Consider the following 18,231-nt stretch of genomic DNA (forward strand, 5'->3'; position numbering starts at 1 on the left):
CAAACACACATTCACCCCCTTCCTAATTACATTAATGTCATGTGTCTTTTCCCCTTATTTTTATCTAAAAGGCTTTTTTATGGAGCAAGTTTAATGGGTCCATCTGCCCCCACCCTCCCATGTCACCACCCTCTTATTAGCCAGACTGAGCTGCCCTCTCTCTTGTGTGTTGGTGGACATTGAGAAGCTCATTGCATGTGGACAGGACCAAAGGTATCTGCTGCAAGAGCAAGCCTAAGTCTCTGGAGACCCCAGAACTGAAGGAAGAGGAGGGAGGGGGGGAAATCCAGAGAAGAAGAAGGAGAAGGGGGGTGAGAGAGAAGGAGAAAGCTCCAGGGGAAGATTGAGGAGCACAAGAAGACCAACCAGGAGAAGAGGACACCAGAGGCAGATTCTTGAGAGAGAAAGTCACTCATTTCTGAAGAGCTGCAAACTTTCTGAAAGAGAGAGAGAAGAGGAAACCAGAGAAGGGGTAGGGGGAGGGAGTTAGTGCAGAGACTCCTAGTGAGCTGGTGCCCCTCCAAAAATTAAGGACACACCAGGCCTTTTATTTTAGGAATGAATGCCACTGATCCATGTGTGTCTTATTGTGAACCCCCTACCATGGATTGTTACTACAGCCCTGCTCCGCAAGTCAGAGAGCTCCAGAGTTCGCCTTTTAGGGCATTCCAACCCAGTGATAAGTTTAGTCCCTCTTTCCTGGCCAGCAAAGGACAGAACTTTGGGGACAAGTCCAGGAGCTCCTCGTACCAGCAGGAGTGCCAGACATTGGATGGCAGTGCCAGCGAGCAGCAAGCTCAGGGAAATTTCCCCAAGTACCAGAGTCATCATCAGCAGTCTCAGCAATCCCATATCTACATGCAGAACAATTCCTGCAAATCTCCTGCAGACAGCCTGAAACTTCAAGACAGCCCAGGAGAGCCACTCATACCCTGCTACGGTAAGAGGAACCCCTGTGCCTAAACTTGCTTACTTTTTGTATTTTATTTTTAAATCAAAGTTCTCAAAACTTTAGCACAAACTTAATTTGCAGGAACTTTTGTTTTGCTGACACACTTTTCCAAAGTTCTCAAAACTTTAGAAAAGTCACAACCTTTGGTAACTTTTGCTTTGCTGAACTCTTACAAATTCCAAAGTTTTAAAAACTTTAGCAAAGTCTCAACCTTTGGGAACTGTTGCTTTGCTGAATTCTTACAACTTCCAAAGTTTTCCAAAGTTCTTAAAACTTTAGCAGATTCACAACCTTTAGAAACTTATGCTTTGCTGAACTCTTACAAATTCCAAAGTTTTAAAAACTTTAGCAAAGTCACAACTTTTAGGAACTTTTGCTTTGCTGAATTCTTACACATTCCTAAGTTTTCCACAGTTCCCAAAACTTTTGTTTTGCTAACCTCCAACAAAGCCCCCAAAGCTATAGGAAAATCACAACTTTTAGAAACTCTTGCTTTGCTGACTTCCAAAAGTTCAGCGGAGCTTCTTAATGTGTTAAAGTTCTAGGACTTTAGCTGCTTGGCTCTGGAACTTTTTTTGCAAACTCTTAAAAGTTCTCAAAACTTCACCTCATCTTTTTTCTTATTGTCCTCCTTTTCTGCAGCGATCATAATAGGCAGGTCTGTCAAAACCCCGGATAGATTCATCCAAATTCTTTCCAAGATTAATCAGCATTTTCCAAGCTTTTCATACTTTCACCATTCTTCTGCAAACTTTGGAAAAAAATGTGATGCTTTGAAGGATTTGCTTTATACATTTGGAAACAACTGCATTTTATTTTGATTTTGGAAGTGAAAGTTTTAGTCTCAATTAAATAGTTACACTGCATTGACCACAGGGGTTTAGTTGCCAATTAACGGGGTCGATTTAGTTCGGCACTTAGCAAAGTGAATGTTGACTTTTTGTGTGATTTCACTTTGCAAAGTGGAGGATGGTTAATAGGGTGATCCTGCTTATGTAATCATATGGGGGGACAATTAAAACATTAGGATTTTTGCTAGCATGTGATAATTTCGGTAAATACAGCTTTATTTTTTACTATTCACTAAACTCAGTGAACATTTGCTTTTCTAGGTGAACATTCTCTAGTAGTTTTATAAATCCTTCCTTAGGATTCAACTGTGGGAAATGTTATGGGCACATAAAAATGTATATGTTCTATCTATATATGTATATATATTATCCATTGGCCACTACTACTTATTTATCAGTGTACATATGTATCATGTATTACGTAATATATATACATATATATTCATTTCATTATGTATAGATATACATATATTGTGTAGCACCTATCTTTCTTTCTTTTTCTTTCTTTCTTTCTTTCTTTCTTTCTTTCTTTCTTTCTTTCTTTCTTTCTTTCTTTCTTTTTCTTTCTTTCTTTCTTTCTTTCTTTCTTTCTTTCTTTCTCTTCCTCTTTCTACCCATCTCTGTTTATCTCTGTTGGATTCATGATATATCCTATTAACAAATTTATCTCTGTTTGTTATGTCCATACAATTAAATATTAAATATGTGTTTTATATCTCCAATCCCATTATACCCTACCCTGTTCTCTCAAGTTGTGCCAAATTCCCCTATTAGATACTCAATTACCTTCACAGTGATACTCCAATATTATCATAATTAATACCATTGTACATCAATTATTTATATAATATTTTCCATCAAATTAGTTTTATTATAAGGTATTTCGTTGGGCAAAAGTGGGGTTAAAGAAAAGCAGTCTTCTCCTGGACAGCTGTAAATTGGGGTGTACCTGCTGGGTTCAGGTCCAATTCTCTAATTCTTAGTACAAATCTGACGTCTGTGTGTTCTCAGCCATGTCACCCTCCTTATTTATAGTAGATGATGTGTTCTCTCTAATTATATCACTTTTAATCCGACTTTGGACTATTAATTGGCCAATTTAACTGTAGGCGCTAATTTTATCATGAGGTCAGATTTAGCCTGTTTTAGCCTGGATTACAGAGAATTGACAAGGTCATAAAAATGAATGGGGATTAAATGCCCTGTGAGGGTTCTGGACCAGAGCTGTGTGATATTTGTAAAGATTTGGGGTCACCCTGGCTTTTCACTCCAATTCAACTGATCAGATGACTCTCAACAGAGACCTAGCAATAAATTGTTCTTCATACTGTAGAAGCAGGAGAATAGACATAAAAGAAGGGTGAATGTGTGAATGTGTGTTTAGAGGGGGGGGGGGTCACAAAAGTTAGTTAATTACTGAAAGTAAAACTCAACATAGCAACAGTTAGTGAAAGTGTTATACATTGTTCAGTCATATCAACACATTCATGTATGTTACACATAGCGAGAATAATAGAGAGAACAAAGAATACTTTCTGTAGAATATATATGTTTTAGATATGAATAAGTATATTATATATATTTTTATTTTATACTTATCTATATATACTTATTTTACTTATATTTATGTACATATACATTAGCATTGTTCAAGGAGAAAAATATTAATTTAATAATATTTAATAACAAGAGAAATCATAAACATAGAAATAATATATAATAATAATAATAATAATAAAACAAATCATAAACAAAGAAATATCAATATATTTTCATTGTTCCACCTAAGTAAGTTTTTTTATATACATAAAAAAATGAAAATATGGCACTTGCAATGTGCTCGCATATACTATACATGTAATATATATATATATATATATATATATATATATGCATGACTAGTTTTATATGTGGATATTCTGAATATATATATATATATATATATATATATATATATATATTCTCCAAAAACACACACACATTCACTCTTCTTGTATGTTTATTCCCCAGCCTCTGCTATATGAAGAACAATTTATTGTAATGTCCCTATTGGGGGTCATCTGATTAACTGAAATGGGGTAAAGAACTGTTGTGACCCCAATTCTTTACAAGTATCACGCAGCTCTGGTCCAGCACCCTCATATGGATATTTAATAATCCCTTATAGTTGTGTATAGTAAATGCTGACAGCTATGTTCTCTTGTATCTTGTAAATTCCTGATCGTTTAGCTACAAATTGTAACTTTTATTGCAATACAAATCTTCAATTATATCGCAGGAATAATATTATTAATATTATTCAGGATTTTTATAGCGCCAACATATTGCGTAGCACTGTACAATAAATAGGGGTTGTAAATGACAGATACAGACAGTGACACAGGAGGGGGAGAGGACCCTGCCCCGAAGAGCTTACAATCTAGGAGGTGGAGGAAGGGAGGATAGTCTTTAATCGGGACACATATTACTCTATAACTCCAGCACCTTGCCAAAGTCTGCACCATTCTTATTTCCAGTAATTTATTTCATTGTTTTACAGTATTTTGTGTGTAGCCTTGCATTGCGACATTATACACGGTGATAGCGCTAAAATTGTCGAAGTGCAGTGCAGAATGGAGAGTGATGCGATATTTGGTGTATTATACTACAACGGAGCAAATTTATTATTTATTAATAAATAGGATTTACATAGCGCCAACATATTGCGTAGCACTGTACATTAAATAGGGGTTGTAAATGACAGATACAGACAGTGACACAGGAAGAGAAGAGGACCCTGCCCCGAAGAGCTTACAATCTAAGAGGTGGGGGAGGTAACAGACAATAGGAGATAGAATCATGATTCCGACTTGGGTGCAGCTATTAGAAACTGCAAAGTTAAAATTATATTTTGCAAAGTGAAATCTGAGATACACAGACTTACATTATATTGCATTAGGACAATTTAATTCTTTACGAGCTGTTATTGAAAAGTTTCTGTATGAAAGCAGAGCGGGAAACCGAATCTATATTAATGGTTTGCAGCAGAACCGATCAAACCGGGCGAATAATTTATAGAGGATTGAAGGGTGGGGATCATTTTTTTTTATTGTGCAGTAACAAAATCAATAAAAAATAAATGAAAGGATTTGATAATAATTATTTTATTTAGTTTTTGCAGAATTGGTTTAAATATTTTAGAATACAAACAGCTCAGGGGTCACAGGAGGACCCTATAAATCCCAATCAGAGATCTTCAGATGGGTCATGGGGGTGATATTTCTGTAAGGCAGGTGTAAATATTATCCTCCAGTATTATATATATATATGGGGATTTCAGTCTGCTAGGGACAGTGTAATATTTGTATCCCAGCCTGAACCTATTCATTTATTTTATTATTTAATCATTGGATGAAATGAGGAAGAAACACAAGTCCTAAAGTTCTCCTCCTTTCATCTGATTAAATTCAGACATAAAATAATATCATCAAAAAATAAAAAATAAGCCCTTCAGTCCTTTTTAAGTCAATATCAGTATCATTTATATCTGATGTGACCTCATTTGGTTAAAAAGTGATTAACACTCAGATAATAATTTTTTACTCTTTAAGTAAGATTAATGTATTGGTTATATTATTTTATTTATATAATTTGTTAAGTGGTAATATTCTTTTTGTTAGTGAAATTTGTCAATGTGTAACATCCAGTGAAAAATACTATATATTTCTTTTGAACCCTGAACAATATCTGATATACATACATAGATATCAGATATTGTTTAGGTTTCAAAAAAAGCAAGGATATGTTATATTATTATTGAGTATGGGACTCTAAAAATAACATTATTATTGATACAAGTGGTAATAAAATTCTGGTTGACATTACATTATTACTTGGAAAACATAAAATAATATATTCCTTGGTTTACCATAAGTGGCATATTTATAAATCAGTGAATCACCAAACATTTACTGGTGGGAAATCAATCACTGTCATTGGAAACACATGCACCTTAAAGTTTCACTTGCAGTGAAAGTTTGCTGATTGTCAGATTCACTGTACCCTTTATGTTTTGCACAAAAAAAGAAAAATCTTTGTAATGAGAGGTGCAGTTGAGTTTTGGATTTTTTTATAATTTAAGTTACACAGACATGAATTAATGGGGGGATATATAAGCAGAAATTGACCTATTCAGATACACAGCAGATTTTGCCTGTTTAGTAATTTTGGTGGCAATATATTTTAGTGAGATTGGTAAATTCACCAAATCAGATCTAATCATGTTTATTAACATTTATGGGAAGTCTTTGGTCAAGCTCTTGTGTATGTATTTTGCCTATTTTATTGCTGATAAACTCAGGACAGGTTTATTTTACATTGCGTTGCCACTAAAATGATTTCTTTCCCTTTAATAATCCTATTTGCTGCTTCAGTTTACTATTTTTTTCAATACAGTGTAATTCCTGGATAGGGACAAGGTCACCGCCTAAAGAGTTAATAAAAAACTGGAAAAGTTATATTTTTATTGTTATTATTTTTAATGTAAAGCCCATCTATTCAACATTTAAAAACACAAACATAAATGCAGGAATTTTTTTAGTGTGCTTTCCTATTGCTTTAGTGATCCTGTGTGTTCTGCAACTGTAGTTTGCTACATTTTCTTAATACTAGGCATATAATATATATCAAATGAAAAATAACATCAGGAGGAAATAACATGCTGTGTACTTATAATGAAAAAACAACATTTTAGGACTGCACAGGTTCACTAAACTAATATAAAAAGACACTTAAAAAAAAACATGTTTTTATATTTTTGCAATTGACTGGTGTTAATTAAATGGGCTTTACCTAAAAATAAGAACATACAAATATATAAAGTGATCAATTTAAATAGTTCTTTATGATCGCCTACAAGTATTCAGTGTACCATCCACTTGTTTAATAGCTGATCAGGGTTATGATGGATGGTAATATAGCAATAAAATTGCAATCGTAACACAAAAACTGATTTGTATTTTAAGGCTTGGTAACCAATTGGCAAAAAATTGTACGATCATTTTTGATCAACATGTTGCCTAATATTTTATTATAAAAATTGTGCTGTTTTGCTCTAATTGATTGCTATAGCTAGCCTAATCCAAACTAACTGACCAATGTAGAAATTAAATTCTCAGTATATCAACCAAACACTTGGAGGCCAATTCTCACAATAAGAAATAAAAAAAATCCCTAAAACTATACCCACAACATCATAGCATGTAAAACAGGTTGTTGGGCATAGGGGTTGAATTAATAAAAATCAGAGACACTTTGCTCAATGATTGTTTACTGAGATTCATAAATCTGGTTGTGTTCACATTAAATACCCAATTATGTGCAAGGTAATAAAAAATGTTTTTTTCCTGGCACTTGATTGGATGATTGAAGTGAACATGTCACGAATAACCTCTCCTCCTTTACTAAATCAATTTAATGATCTGAAATTACATTTTGAACCTGTCTTCCATGGACAGTTGATATATTTGCGATCTGTACAAAACGTCGTTATTATCGTTCTGTGTTTCAGAACTGTGATGAAAAACAGCCCAGCCAATCAAAGGGCAGGTAATGCCCAATTTTTGCCATTCAAAATGACTTTCTTTACTTTGCTGTGTGATCAGCCTTCTCTGGTTTGGGAAATCAGTCCCATTAGGTATTGGGGCTCAGGTTATACAGCCAATATGGGCTTCCAGAGAAGGGACAAAATGGGCCAACGTTGAGGTCCTGTATGCTGTGACGGGTCATCTGTAGGCACCAGATGGGCACAGAACAGCCCCCAAAGTGAAAGGCTGCCAGTACACGATCATATTCTCTATCCTCCTCATTTTACCAGCTGTAAGTGGAAATATTTACGTATAGAGAACAATAGCCGTCTTTGCCGTACTTTTCTGACGTCCAACTTTTTCCTTGCTTGCTATAAAAAATGTGATGTGACCGTGTGGCCCTGATATTTGATAAAACACAGCAATGTGCACCGAAAGTGATTCTCAGCTGTCTCTTATTCACCCCCCATGTTCACAAAGCAAAAATAGGCAAGTTGGGTGTACCGGGGTAACCGAAGCCTTTGTCAAAATAACAAAAATATCCGAAGGTCGAAGCTTCAATGGTTAACTGCGCTGGAAACCAAAGCAAACTTTCAGCACGCAAACCTCATGTTTTGTTTGTAAGCCCATCGTAGATATGTGCAGGCAGGGTCGTCTAATTTGGGAAAGGGGGGGGGGGTTCTTGCTATTTAAGAAGCTAACCCATCAGAATTCATAAAACGCTGGATTCTTTACAGGGAAGACAAAGCTAAGTGTAGGAAATAAAGAAAAGGGAAGATTCGTAACATTCGCAAAATTAAATGTTTTGCATTTACTTCATTTGGAAAATCAATTTTCTAATTTATACAAATTGCCAATCAGGCTTATTTATTTAATGAATTCCTAGAACAACGTGCTAAAAAGGGTTTGCATTTTATAGCATTGCCAGCAACTGCTGTGGTTTTAGCAGATCACATCACGCATATATAAATCTTTTATACATTACCTTTCCTCAACTTAGATTGTAAGCTCTGTTGGACAGGGTCAGTTTCCCCCCATGTCATAGTACTGTGCAAACAGGTTTTTCATCTGCAGCTCTTTTTTCTTGTACAACGCTACATTATATGTTGGTGTTATAAATAAAAATTACTTCTTACATTGATTAAAATTGTGCATATCTGATAAAGTCATGGAGAGCCCAAGCTTGTCCTTTTTTCTTCCAAACCACTAATATTTTTTTTAAAGGGGAGGGATAAATGCCAATGCGTCAAAAGCCTTTGGACATTTTACCTTTTTAGTTAATGATAGATAGATAGATAGATAGATAGATAGATAGATAGATAGATAGATAGATGATAGATATTGTATGTAAATACTGTGTGTTAATCCACATACGTTGACTTTTGATCGAATGGTAGATAACCCAACCGTTGTTCGAAGAAGGACCGGATTCCCCTTTATAGGGTTTTGGTTGCGCCTGGATAAAGGTGACCAATGGCCTTGCACTTGATGTTTTTAAATAGATTCTTTAAAAACAGAAGATTTTTTGAAGATCCATCAACAAAGTGCACCTTAATGGACATTTGATTACAATATCTATGGAACATTGATCAAGAATGGCCGTTGTTTGGTTGAGCATGAGGAGAGCAGTGGGCCATCAATGGTTTCAGGGCTTTATACTAGGTCAAATGATACAAAACCACCTGATCTGTCCTGATCAATATTCTATCAAATTTCTTCTGAAATCTGATCCATATGTAGTTGAGCAAGGCCAAAACCCAAATAAATAGTGCCTATCAAAATTATTGACCATTTATCTGAACAGCATATGGCCAAAATTGTCCATTCCATAGACCTTGACATTGAGAAGACAGAACCAGTCCAAAAACAGGCAACAAAAAATGGAGAAAAGTCGGAGATAGAACATATCAGGAGATACTACCGGAACGTAATATATAAAGTCTCCAGGAAGGATAAGTAAGTGGGGACATGAGTGAACCTTGACAAATCATAAGGGACTGAATAAGGTTCAGGAGGACCATTCGGAGCTAAGACCAAGATCACAAGGACATGACCCTCAAACTTGTAGACCTAAAATTCCCAACCAACCTTATAAAGCGTTATTTTACCCAAAAATATCTGATTCATGGAACAGATTTCCAACACAGATAGTGAGTCAGTGACAGTAAGTGATTTAGGGACAAACAAAGATTATCTTAAAAAAGGTCGGCGTAATGGTCCCCTTGGTCTTTTTCCCGTTTTCCCATCACTCTTCTATTTTCCTATTCTTCCTTCGTTACAAGCGATGGCTTCCTTCTTTGTGTACAACAGTAATCAATACGCAAACAAACAATTTAACAGTAATCTGTTTGTGAAATAATAAATCACGGACGCCACATAATTTATTCATGACGCGTACATTCACCGACTGTTTTTCTTTCTGTGACATCATCGACAGGTGGGGCTCAGGACTCGGCTTAGTGCTCGGTTTATTAAAGGAAATTGTTGAATGCCATTAAAAACATCACAGCCCATTTCTTTCTTTTTAGAAAATGACAAATTCACTTTCCAAATTCTGTAGTGTACTTATTGCAAAAAAAAAAATATGGCTGTTTTTGAATTATCTACCAAAAAAGTAGCCGGTGCTTTAAATTTTTATTTTTTTCACTTTTGTAGCCCCTGCTATGACCATGGTATTGTCTGTGGATTCAACCACAATATTGAGATCAGATAGAGCACTCAAAAGCCATTTTTTCAAACTCACCTACCCGTCTTGTTCAGTCTTTAAAAACCGTCACTACTTCCCACCATTCCATATTCCCCTCCTATTGTGTGATACTTCCCCCACCTTCTAGATTGTAAGCTCTTCTGGGCAGGGTCCTCTCCTCCTCTGTCACTGTCTGTATCTGTCTGTCATTTGCAACTCCTATTTAATGTACAGTGCTACGTAATATGTTGGCGCTATATGAATACTGTTTAATATTATTATTATTATTAACAATAATATTATTAATAATAATAATAATAATCATCATCAGATATGTATCACTCTGATCACCAAGAAATAAGATAGCTGTACACATATCAGAAAGATCCCATGCACCTGACAACCCGTTATTTACCTTTTGCCATCAACCAGCCAATGAGATTCATTTAATTTTGTCACTTAGCCTAATGAACAACGTGATGCTGGCCTGATGTCAATCAACCAATCACGTGCAATCCAATATTCTGTTTTGAGTTTTTTTCTTGCACGTGATTGGGTTATATCTTTGAAAATTAATTTTCACATACTACAACTAAGTTAAACATTCACTGTACAAATTATACACGATCATCTACTTTAGATAAATAATCCATGTGAGTAATCATTAATTTAAAAATAAGATATGATTTTGGCTTGCACGTGATTGGATAATAGAACACAAGAATCACCTGGTTCAATATGATTATGTTAAGTGAACAAGCACAATTTTTTTAGAAAACTAAATCAGCTATCTGATAATAAATATTTAAATGATTAACGCCAAAAGTTAAAAATGTTTTCTTTATCAGCTTGTAGTTACTCCCAGACAACAAAAACTCCAGACTCATTTACTCATAGCCAGATATTAATCATTGTCATCTAGAATGATGATTCATGTCCCAAAAATTTCAAAAGTCATATAAACATGTTAAAATGTTACCTTTCCCCTAATAATTATACATCATTTAATGGGATTTCCCAATGGTGGGTTTGCTGATGGTGACAGCGGTGTGTAATGCATTGCCCTTGATTTATTAAAGCTCCCCAAGGCTGGAGAAGATACACTTTCATCAGTGAACTTGGGTGATCCAGCAAACCTGGAATGGATACCTGCTATTTAGCAAATGTTTTCAATCCTTTACCAGATCCATTCCAGGTTTGCCAGATCACCCAGCTCCACTGATGAAAGTATATCTTCTCCAGCCTTGGAGAGCTTTAATAAATCTGGCCCACTTGTATGCATTGGAAACCCTTGTGACAGGGTGACTACACAGAAAGACAGGACATAAGGCTGGGGCAGAGCGTTGCCACCCTGTAATAGAAAGGACAATGATTTAAAGCTTGTAGGGAATTTTAGTGAATGGGGCTATGTGTACCTTAATTATTGTTAGAAATATTTACTTGCATTGACTTTTGTGTTCCTTTGTACAAGTCATTATGGTGCCGGTATTATTGGTGATGCTGATTTATGTCAGATAAAACTAATTGACAGTAAACTAATTCTGCCCAGTTATCACCAACAATATCCATATATATTATTTTCCATTGCAAGATTGAATATCCAATCCCATTGACTCAAATGGTTTTATTCTTTTTAACCCCTCCTATTGTGTGATACCTCCCCCACCTCCTAGATTGTAAGCTCTTCAGGTCAGTGTCCTCTCCTCCTCCTATTGTGTGATACCTCCCCCACCTCCTAGATTGTAAGCTCTTCAGGGAAGGGTCCCCTCCTCCTGTGTCACTGTCTGTCTCTGTAACCCCTATTTAATGTACAGCGCTGCACAATGTGTTGGCGCTATATAAATCCTGTTTATTAATAATATTAATAATAATAATAATAATAATAATAATAAAAATAAAGGTTCACACTTAGCAAACGGAATATTCTCTGCACTTAAGCTGTACCTGTATTCACTTTGAATACCCAATCAAATACAAGGGTGAATATCAAAAAAACATTTCATCTTGTGCATGATTGGATAATTAAAGCAAAAAACAGCTTCATCATATTTGCATGATGCTGAATGAATTTTACTTTGCAATGTTGACACTAGAAAATCGACCCCAGGCGTTTGTTGTTTCAGTAAAGAAATTCACTCTGTAAAGAGAACGCTCATATAATTCAGTGGATAGGGTTTCAATCATCCAATCTTGTGCAGGAGACAAAAATCTTGTTCTTTAAAGCTGTACTGTAGGAATATTGGCAAAATACAAGATGCATTTGTTTTCTTAGCTGGATCCTGTGCAGGAGTGTCCTGTAATGAAGACCGGTTGCTGCTGCTCTCTCTTTATGTGCAGGGTGACTGGTCTTGACTCCGCCTTTCCCAGTAGTCTCCTGCAGGCAGCCTGTAGTGGGTGTGGCTGTTTGGCCCCTCCCATTGCTCTGCACCCTGCACAGATTATATACAGCACAGTGAGGATGTCTAAACTAATTTTAGAAATTATATCTGGGTTTTATAAAGGCATTTGGTGCACAGTAAGGGGATTTTTATCTTTATTGAGGAAAATAGATATTTATGTAAATGAAAGTTTTTATGCTTGAAGTCCAATGTTATTATTACTTACATATTAACGAATGTACAATATAAAGGTCATGTGACAGAGCTATAGTCATTTCTATTCAGTGTGAGGATGTTGGGCTAAACTGCAGCTTGCAACATATTTTGTCTGACAATTTAAAAGTACAACCATATAAAAATGATTACAGCAACCATCAAGGAAATAAATGCAGTGATAAAAACTGAGGTCTGGGGAGATTTATGATTATATTTTGTATGGAAATAGAAGGTTTTTATACCTTATGATCCCAGTGCAGCAGGAATTATAGTTTGCTTGCATGTGATTAGATAATATATTATATATTGCCCCATATTTTAAATGAAACATACATTTTACAAAGTGAGAATGACCTACTCCTTTAGTAAATAACCGCATGCATTGTACAAGAAGAACAGTAAAGTGCAGCTACTGACATAAAAGATCAAACAGGAAGTTTGCATAACTAATGAGCAAACACAATTAAACCCATATATAAATATATATACAAACTATACAAACACACACACATATACAGTTTATAAACACTTGACACCTACTAGTAAGACTTTGTATATATTTATATTCTAGCCATCATCTAGACAGCAAAATATACACGCAGGCAAAAATAATTTATTATTTAACTTCTATGAGAGATTACCAATTTATATTTACATACACCGAGATTCACTTAAAGGGGTAACAGCAACAGTTCCTTAATAGGATTGTGTGGGAAGTTTTTGCTGTCTGTGATTGGCCAGTTATTATATACTATATGCAAATTAACTCATTACATTCAGCCATATATAAAAAATAAAATTGATTTTCTATAGTGTTTTAGTCTGATTTGCAACACTTGTGATCTAAGTTCTATGGATGTTACAAATTATAAATATATATTTATTTATATATTATCAGGCCTGCTGGCTTTACTAAATATGGCTTATTGGCAAAAATTACTTTATTTTTTTGGAAGATTGCGTAATGATAATTTAATGATATATAAATAAATAAATATATATATATTTATATATATATATTCAAGTACATTCTTAATATTATTAAGCTGTATTTATATAGCACCAACATATTACGCAGCGCTGTACATTAAATTGGGTTGCAAATGACAGACAGTGACTCATGAGGAGGAGAGGACCCTGCCCAGAAGAGCTTACAATCTAGGCGGTGGGGGAAGTATCACACAATAAGAGGGGAGATAAAATCATGAATCAGTCTTGGGTGCAGCTATTACAATTGATATCTATTACTGCAAAGTTAAAGGTGGAGGAGGAGAGGACCCTGCTCAAAAAAACTTTCAATCTAAGAACATAAAAATTAATATAGTTTACTGTAAAATATGCAAATAGATCATAGAACTTTTATTTTTTATCATTATTATTATTATTAATATTAATAAACAGGATTTATATAGCGCCAACATATTATGCAGCGCTGTACATTAAATAGGGATGCATTTCTGTCATGTGCAAGAAGTACACTTTGAATATATTTCTGTGTTTTTTTCTATATTGGGTAACTTAAGACTTTAAAGTTTTGGAGAAGCCCGGCATAATATTTGGTGAATAGTGTGTGATATATTTTATCACCTAAAAAAAAACACTTTGATTCGAATTATTCATATTGATGAAACATTGTCACTGATATCGATGTATCTGCTAATCTCAGTTGTTAAAATTTTTCGAAGTAAGTAGTAAATATATGTACAAAGGCGGTAGAAAAAAAATGTAAGGCTCTATGATTTATATGATAATTAATAATGGACAAACAACTTCATTTTATGACTTTATATTAAACAAAAAATAAATAAAAAAATTTAAAAAACAAAATAAAAAAATTCAGAGACAAGTGTATCATGGTTAACATGGTATATTTAATAAAGCTTTCAATACAAATACACTATATTAATAATATTAATTATTATTATTATCTTGTATTTATACAGCACTGTCTCTTCCTTTTTAAGCTATTTAAGCACCACATAACCATAACATTGTTGAAATATCCATCAACAATATTTATTTTTGTCCATAATATTTATGTTTTTGTTAAACTTTTTACATAAATGAGAGCATAACTTGATAGGGGTGATATTTCTGTAAAAATACTCATAATACTCCACTAACAATACTGAAACATAATTACTAATATTATATTGTTCTTGTTAGATATATTTATTGTACAGCGCTGCGTAATATGTTGACGCTATATTAATCCTGTTGATTATTATTATTATTATTAATAATAATAATAATAATAATAATATATAAATAATTTCTTTTTTCCTTTTATATACTTTATATATTTTTACTTTTCTATATGTTACTACTTTTGCCATTTTTATATCTTTACATATTTATATATGTACCACATATATTTATCTATTACCATATCTATGTTAACCTACCATATATATTATTATATTTATCATTAAAAAAATCCATGCTCCGCAGTCTTCTAATATAATATTTCAGTATAAAAGTCTAACCTCCCAGTTGTTTTTAGTCCACTATGTTGTACATTTTGCATATGACAAACATTTTTATTTGCGCTGTGTTCATTCCCTCCGGTATTTTTTTATTTGATGGGCTGCGTAATTCGTACACATTTCATTTGGACGTATGTATATAAAATAACGTCTCTACAGATATGTACAACTCAGATATGTTTCCAATTTATAAAACTCAGAGCTGCAGATTCTTGTTTGGCTCTTCAAACACAACTGATAATATTACAAACATTACTCTATGGGAGGGGGGCTATAGAAGTATTTTTTTTTGTAGTTTTTGTTTCAAATGTCTAATTAGGTTTAAGGGAAATACGCATTGGTTACATTTTCTTTACGGTTCTTAGATGTATGAAATGAATAGGAATGAAGTGGGAAGTAGATGGACCTAACTATAATAGATCAAAAGCCAAAAATAGAAAATTATTTGAAAGGGTGGTGACTGATATATTGCTCTTTTCAACATAATACCAACACTTATATCAGCAATGTATCTAATAGTTGTATAATTTTTGCAATTTATTATAACCTGTTTAATGTTGGCGCTATATAAATCTTGTTTAGTAATAATAATATTAATAATAACCAATTTCACAGACTTGAATTATATAATAGGGTTTACTACTAAGAAGTAGCAAATGTTCACTTAGTAAAAAAAAAAGTTCACCAATCACAGAATACTTTTTACATTTCTCTGCAAGTGATTGGCTATTTAAAGTAAACATATCTCCAATATCTCTGTGCAAAGGAATTGGTGGAGCTCTACCTAAGAAAGCCTCTGATTCTAAAGAAAATGCTACAAATGCCCTCCCGGTCTATATGGTTGGCCCCATATGCATGCTGGGTGACTACTCTAATAGGGAAGTATATGTTTTAAATGCTGTCCAATTGGTTCTTTATGACACCACTGTAAATGTAATTGTTTGCACGAAATAGGAGGATTTGAAGACCATAAACTTTAATCTTAGAAATGTTGGGTATTGGGAGCCACCTGCGGTCCTTTACTACCCCAACCTGTATATATTTTGTATATATCGGCAGGGAGATATGTATTCCATATGTGTGCACACAAGGTCCATATAAATATTACATTAGGAATGTATTGTTCCTGCGTATTTTATCCCCAACCGTATTGTGAGTAATAATGTAAAAGTGCCCCCACCCCCCCCGGCCAACCCCCCATCTGAATGTATGCGTCCAGCTCTTGCCTCCAGGGCCTGGAACAGATTGCTGCGCTCAGCAGGCCATTCGATTTAAATCTCATAAAGGGAAAAAGAACGAGCTGTGTCACACAGATTTCCCAGAGACTGATGGGAGAGAGCGAGGGGCGTCCACAGCACTCAGGAGAATTGCAGATTTCTTGTAAAATTCATAAGAGGTAAAAGAGAGAAAAAGAGGAGGAAAGGGGCAGAGAGAGCGAGAGAGACTGATTTATTAAAGGCTGGAGAGGATACATTTTCATCAGTGAAGCTGGGTGATCCAGCAAACATGGAATGGATTGCTTAAAAGTCATTTGCTATTCGCTAGCAAATGTTTTGAATCCTGGACCTGATACATTCCAGGTTTGTTGGATCACCCAGCTTAACTAATAAAAGTGTATGCTTTCCAGCCTTGGGGAGCTTTAAAAAATCAATGGGAACAGAAAGAGATACAAGAGGATAGAGCGTGGAACGGGGGATGAGAACAGAGTGTAAGTAGAGGGAAAATGGTGAGAGAATGCAGAGAGGGAAAAAGAGGTTAAGGGAAGGGAATTAGAAAGAAGGGCAAGAGGGGTGAGGAATATAGAGAGTGGAAGGGAGAGGTAAAAAGACAGAAAGAGAGAATGGGCCTGGTTTATTAAAGCTCTCCAAGCTTGGACATGATACACTTTCATTAGTGAAGCTGGGTGATCCAGCAAATCTGGAATGGATTTCTTCAAAGTCATTTGCTAGCAAATGTTTTGAATCAGGGACCAGATCCATTCCAGGTTTGCTGGATCACCCAGCTTCTGGGAAGCTTTCATAAATCAGATCCAATGAAAGAGAGAAAAGGAGAGAAGGAGAGAGAGACACAGAGGAAGATGGAGGTGGAAGTAGAGAAAAACTATTGTTGATTTTATAGATAGAGCAAGAGAAAGAAGAGGGGAAGAGATAGAAAAAAGTTGAGTTAAAGGGTGAAATGGGAGGTGGGCATAAGGAGAATAGTAAAGGTAAAGTATACTTTTTAATTCTTTATCTCTGGAAATTGATTTTCATTGATCCAGTGATCATTTCCAAATGATTGTGGTGAACTTGTGCTATTCAGTTCTATCTAAAGGGGAGGAAATTTAACAACTGGGAGTCATCCTGCTGCGTCCTCCCCTATAGGAAATTACAGTAGTCATTTGTTTTGTGATCCACCAATCAGTTGCATTCTCTTGTGTTCACATTTGTATTGGTGTCCATACTAAACAAGACCCCTTTCATTATCCTTCTGATTTCCATTTTAGTGCAATTCCTCATGTCGATGACTACCTTTGCATTTTTATACCATGTTTCTGAACTTTATACAAACACTATTACTTTTAACATTGCTACCTTTGTAACTTTTTTTCTGATACTACAAAGGCAATCAGATCTAGAATAATTCTATGCAACCCCTGATTTATTTCACCCTTGTATACTGTTACATGTGTAAAATGAGTCTTGTTTTTTTCTAAGATTGTGTGATTGATATTCTGATTTTGATATGAATATTATATGTATTTACAAGTTTGTGTCTCATTGTGGGAGATATTCATTCACTTCCTATCCTGGTGACAGAAAGAGAGTCATCATTTCTCCGAAGTCAAAGAATCATCAGAATAGGGATTTCCATTGGAAGACTTCATTTTTGGTTTGGTAGCATTGGTAGTGACCCAAGGAGATGAATCTCCCAAAAGTTGTCACCCAGCCATTACCTACCAATCTGGCTGATTAAATGAATAAACCAAGACCCCTTTTTTTCCAATTAAAGGACCAAAGTTTTTAACTTTTATAGTATATAAAAAAGGTGCAACACTTTTACCAATCTATTAAAAGCAGAAACTTTTTTTTAGGGCCACCAAATGTTCTGTATGCCAA

At 34.7% G+C, this 18,231-nt stretch overlaps 1 protein-coding gene across 1 annotated transcript in view; it reads left to right on the plus strand.

The window, feature by feature from the left end:
• The first annotated feature begins 388 nt into the window (after nt 1–388).
• Nucleotides 389–18,231, plus strand: part of ALX4 (ALX homeobox 4) — a 64,046-nt gene continuing 46,203 nt past the window's right edge. Inside the window, exon 1 of the mRNA XM_072422169.1 lies at nt 389–940. Within this exon, the coding sequence (XP_072278270.1) occupies nt 559–940 (382 nt within the window). The 5' untranslated portion in view covers nt 389–558. The remainder of the gene's footprint in view (nt 941–18,231) is intronic.

This window comes from Pyxicephalus adspersus, chromosome 9 (assembly GCF_032062135.1).
Source record: "Pyxicephalus adspersus chromosome 9, UCB_Pads_2.0, whole genome shotgun sequence".
Taxonomy (NCBI): Eukaryota; Metazoa; Chordata; class Amphibia; order Anura; family Pyxicephalidae; genus Pyxicephalus; species Pyxicephalus adspersus.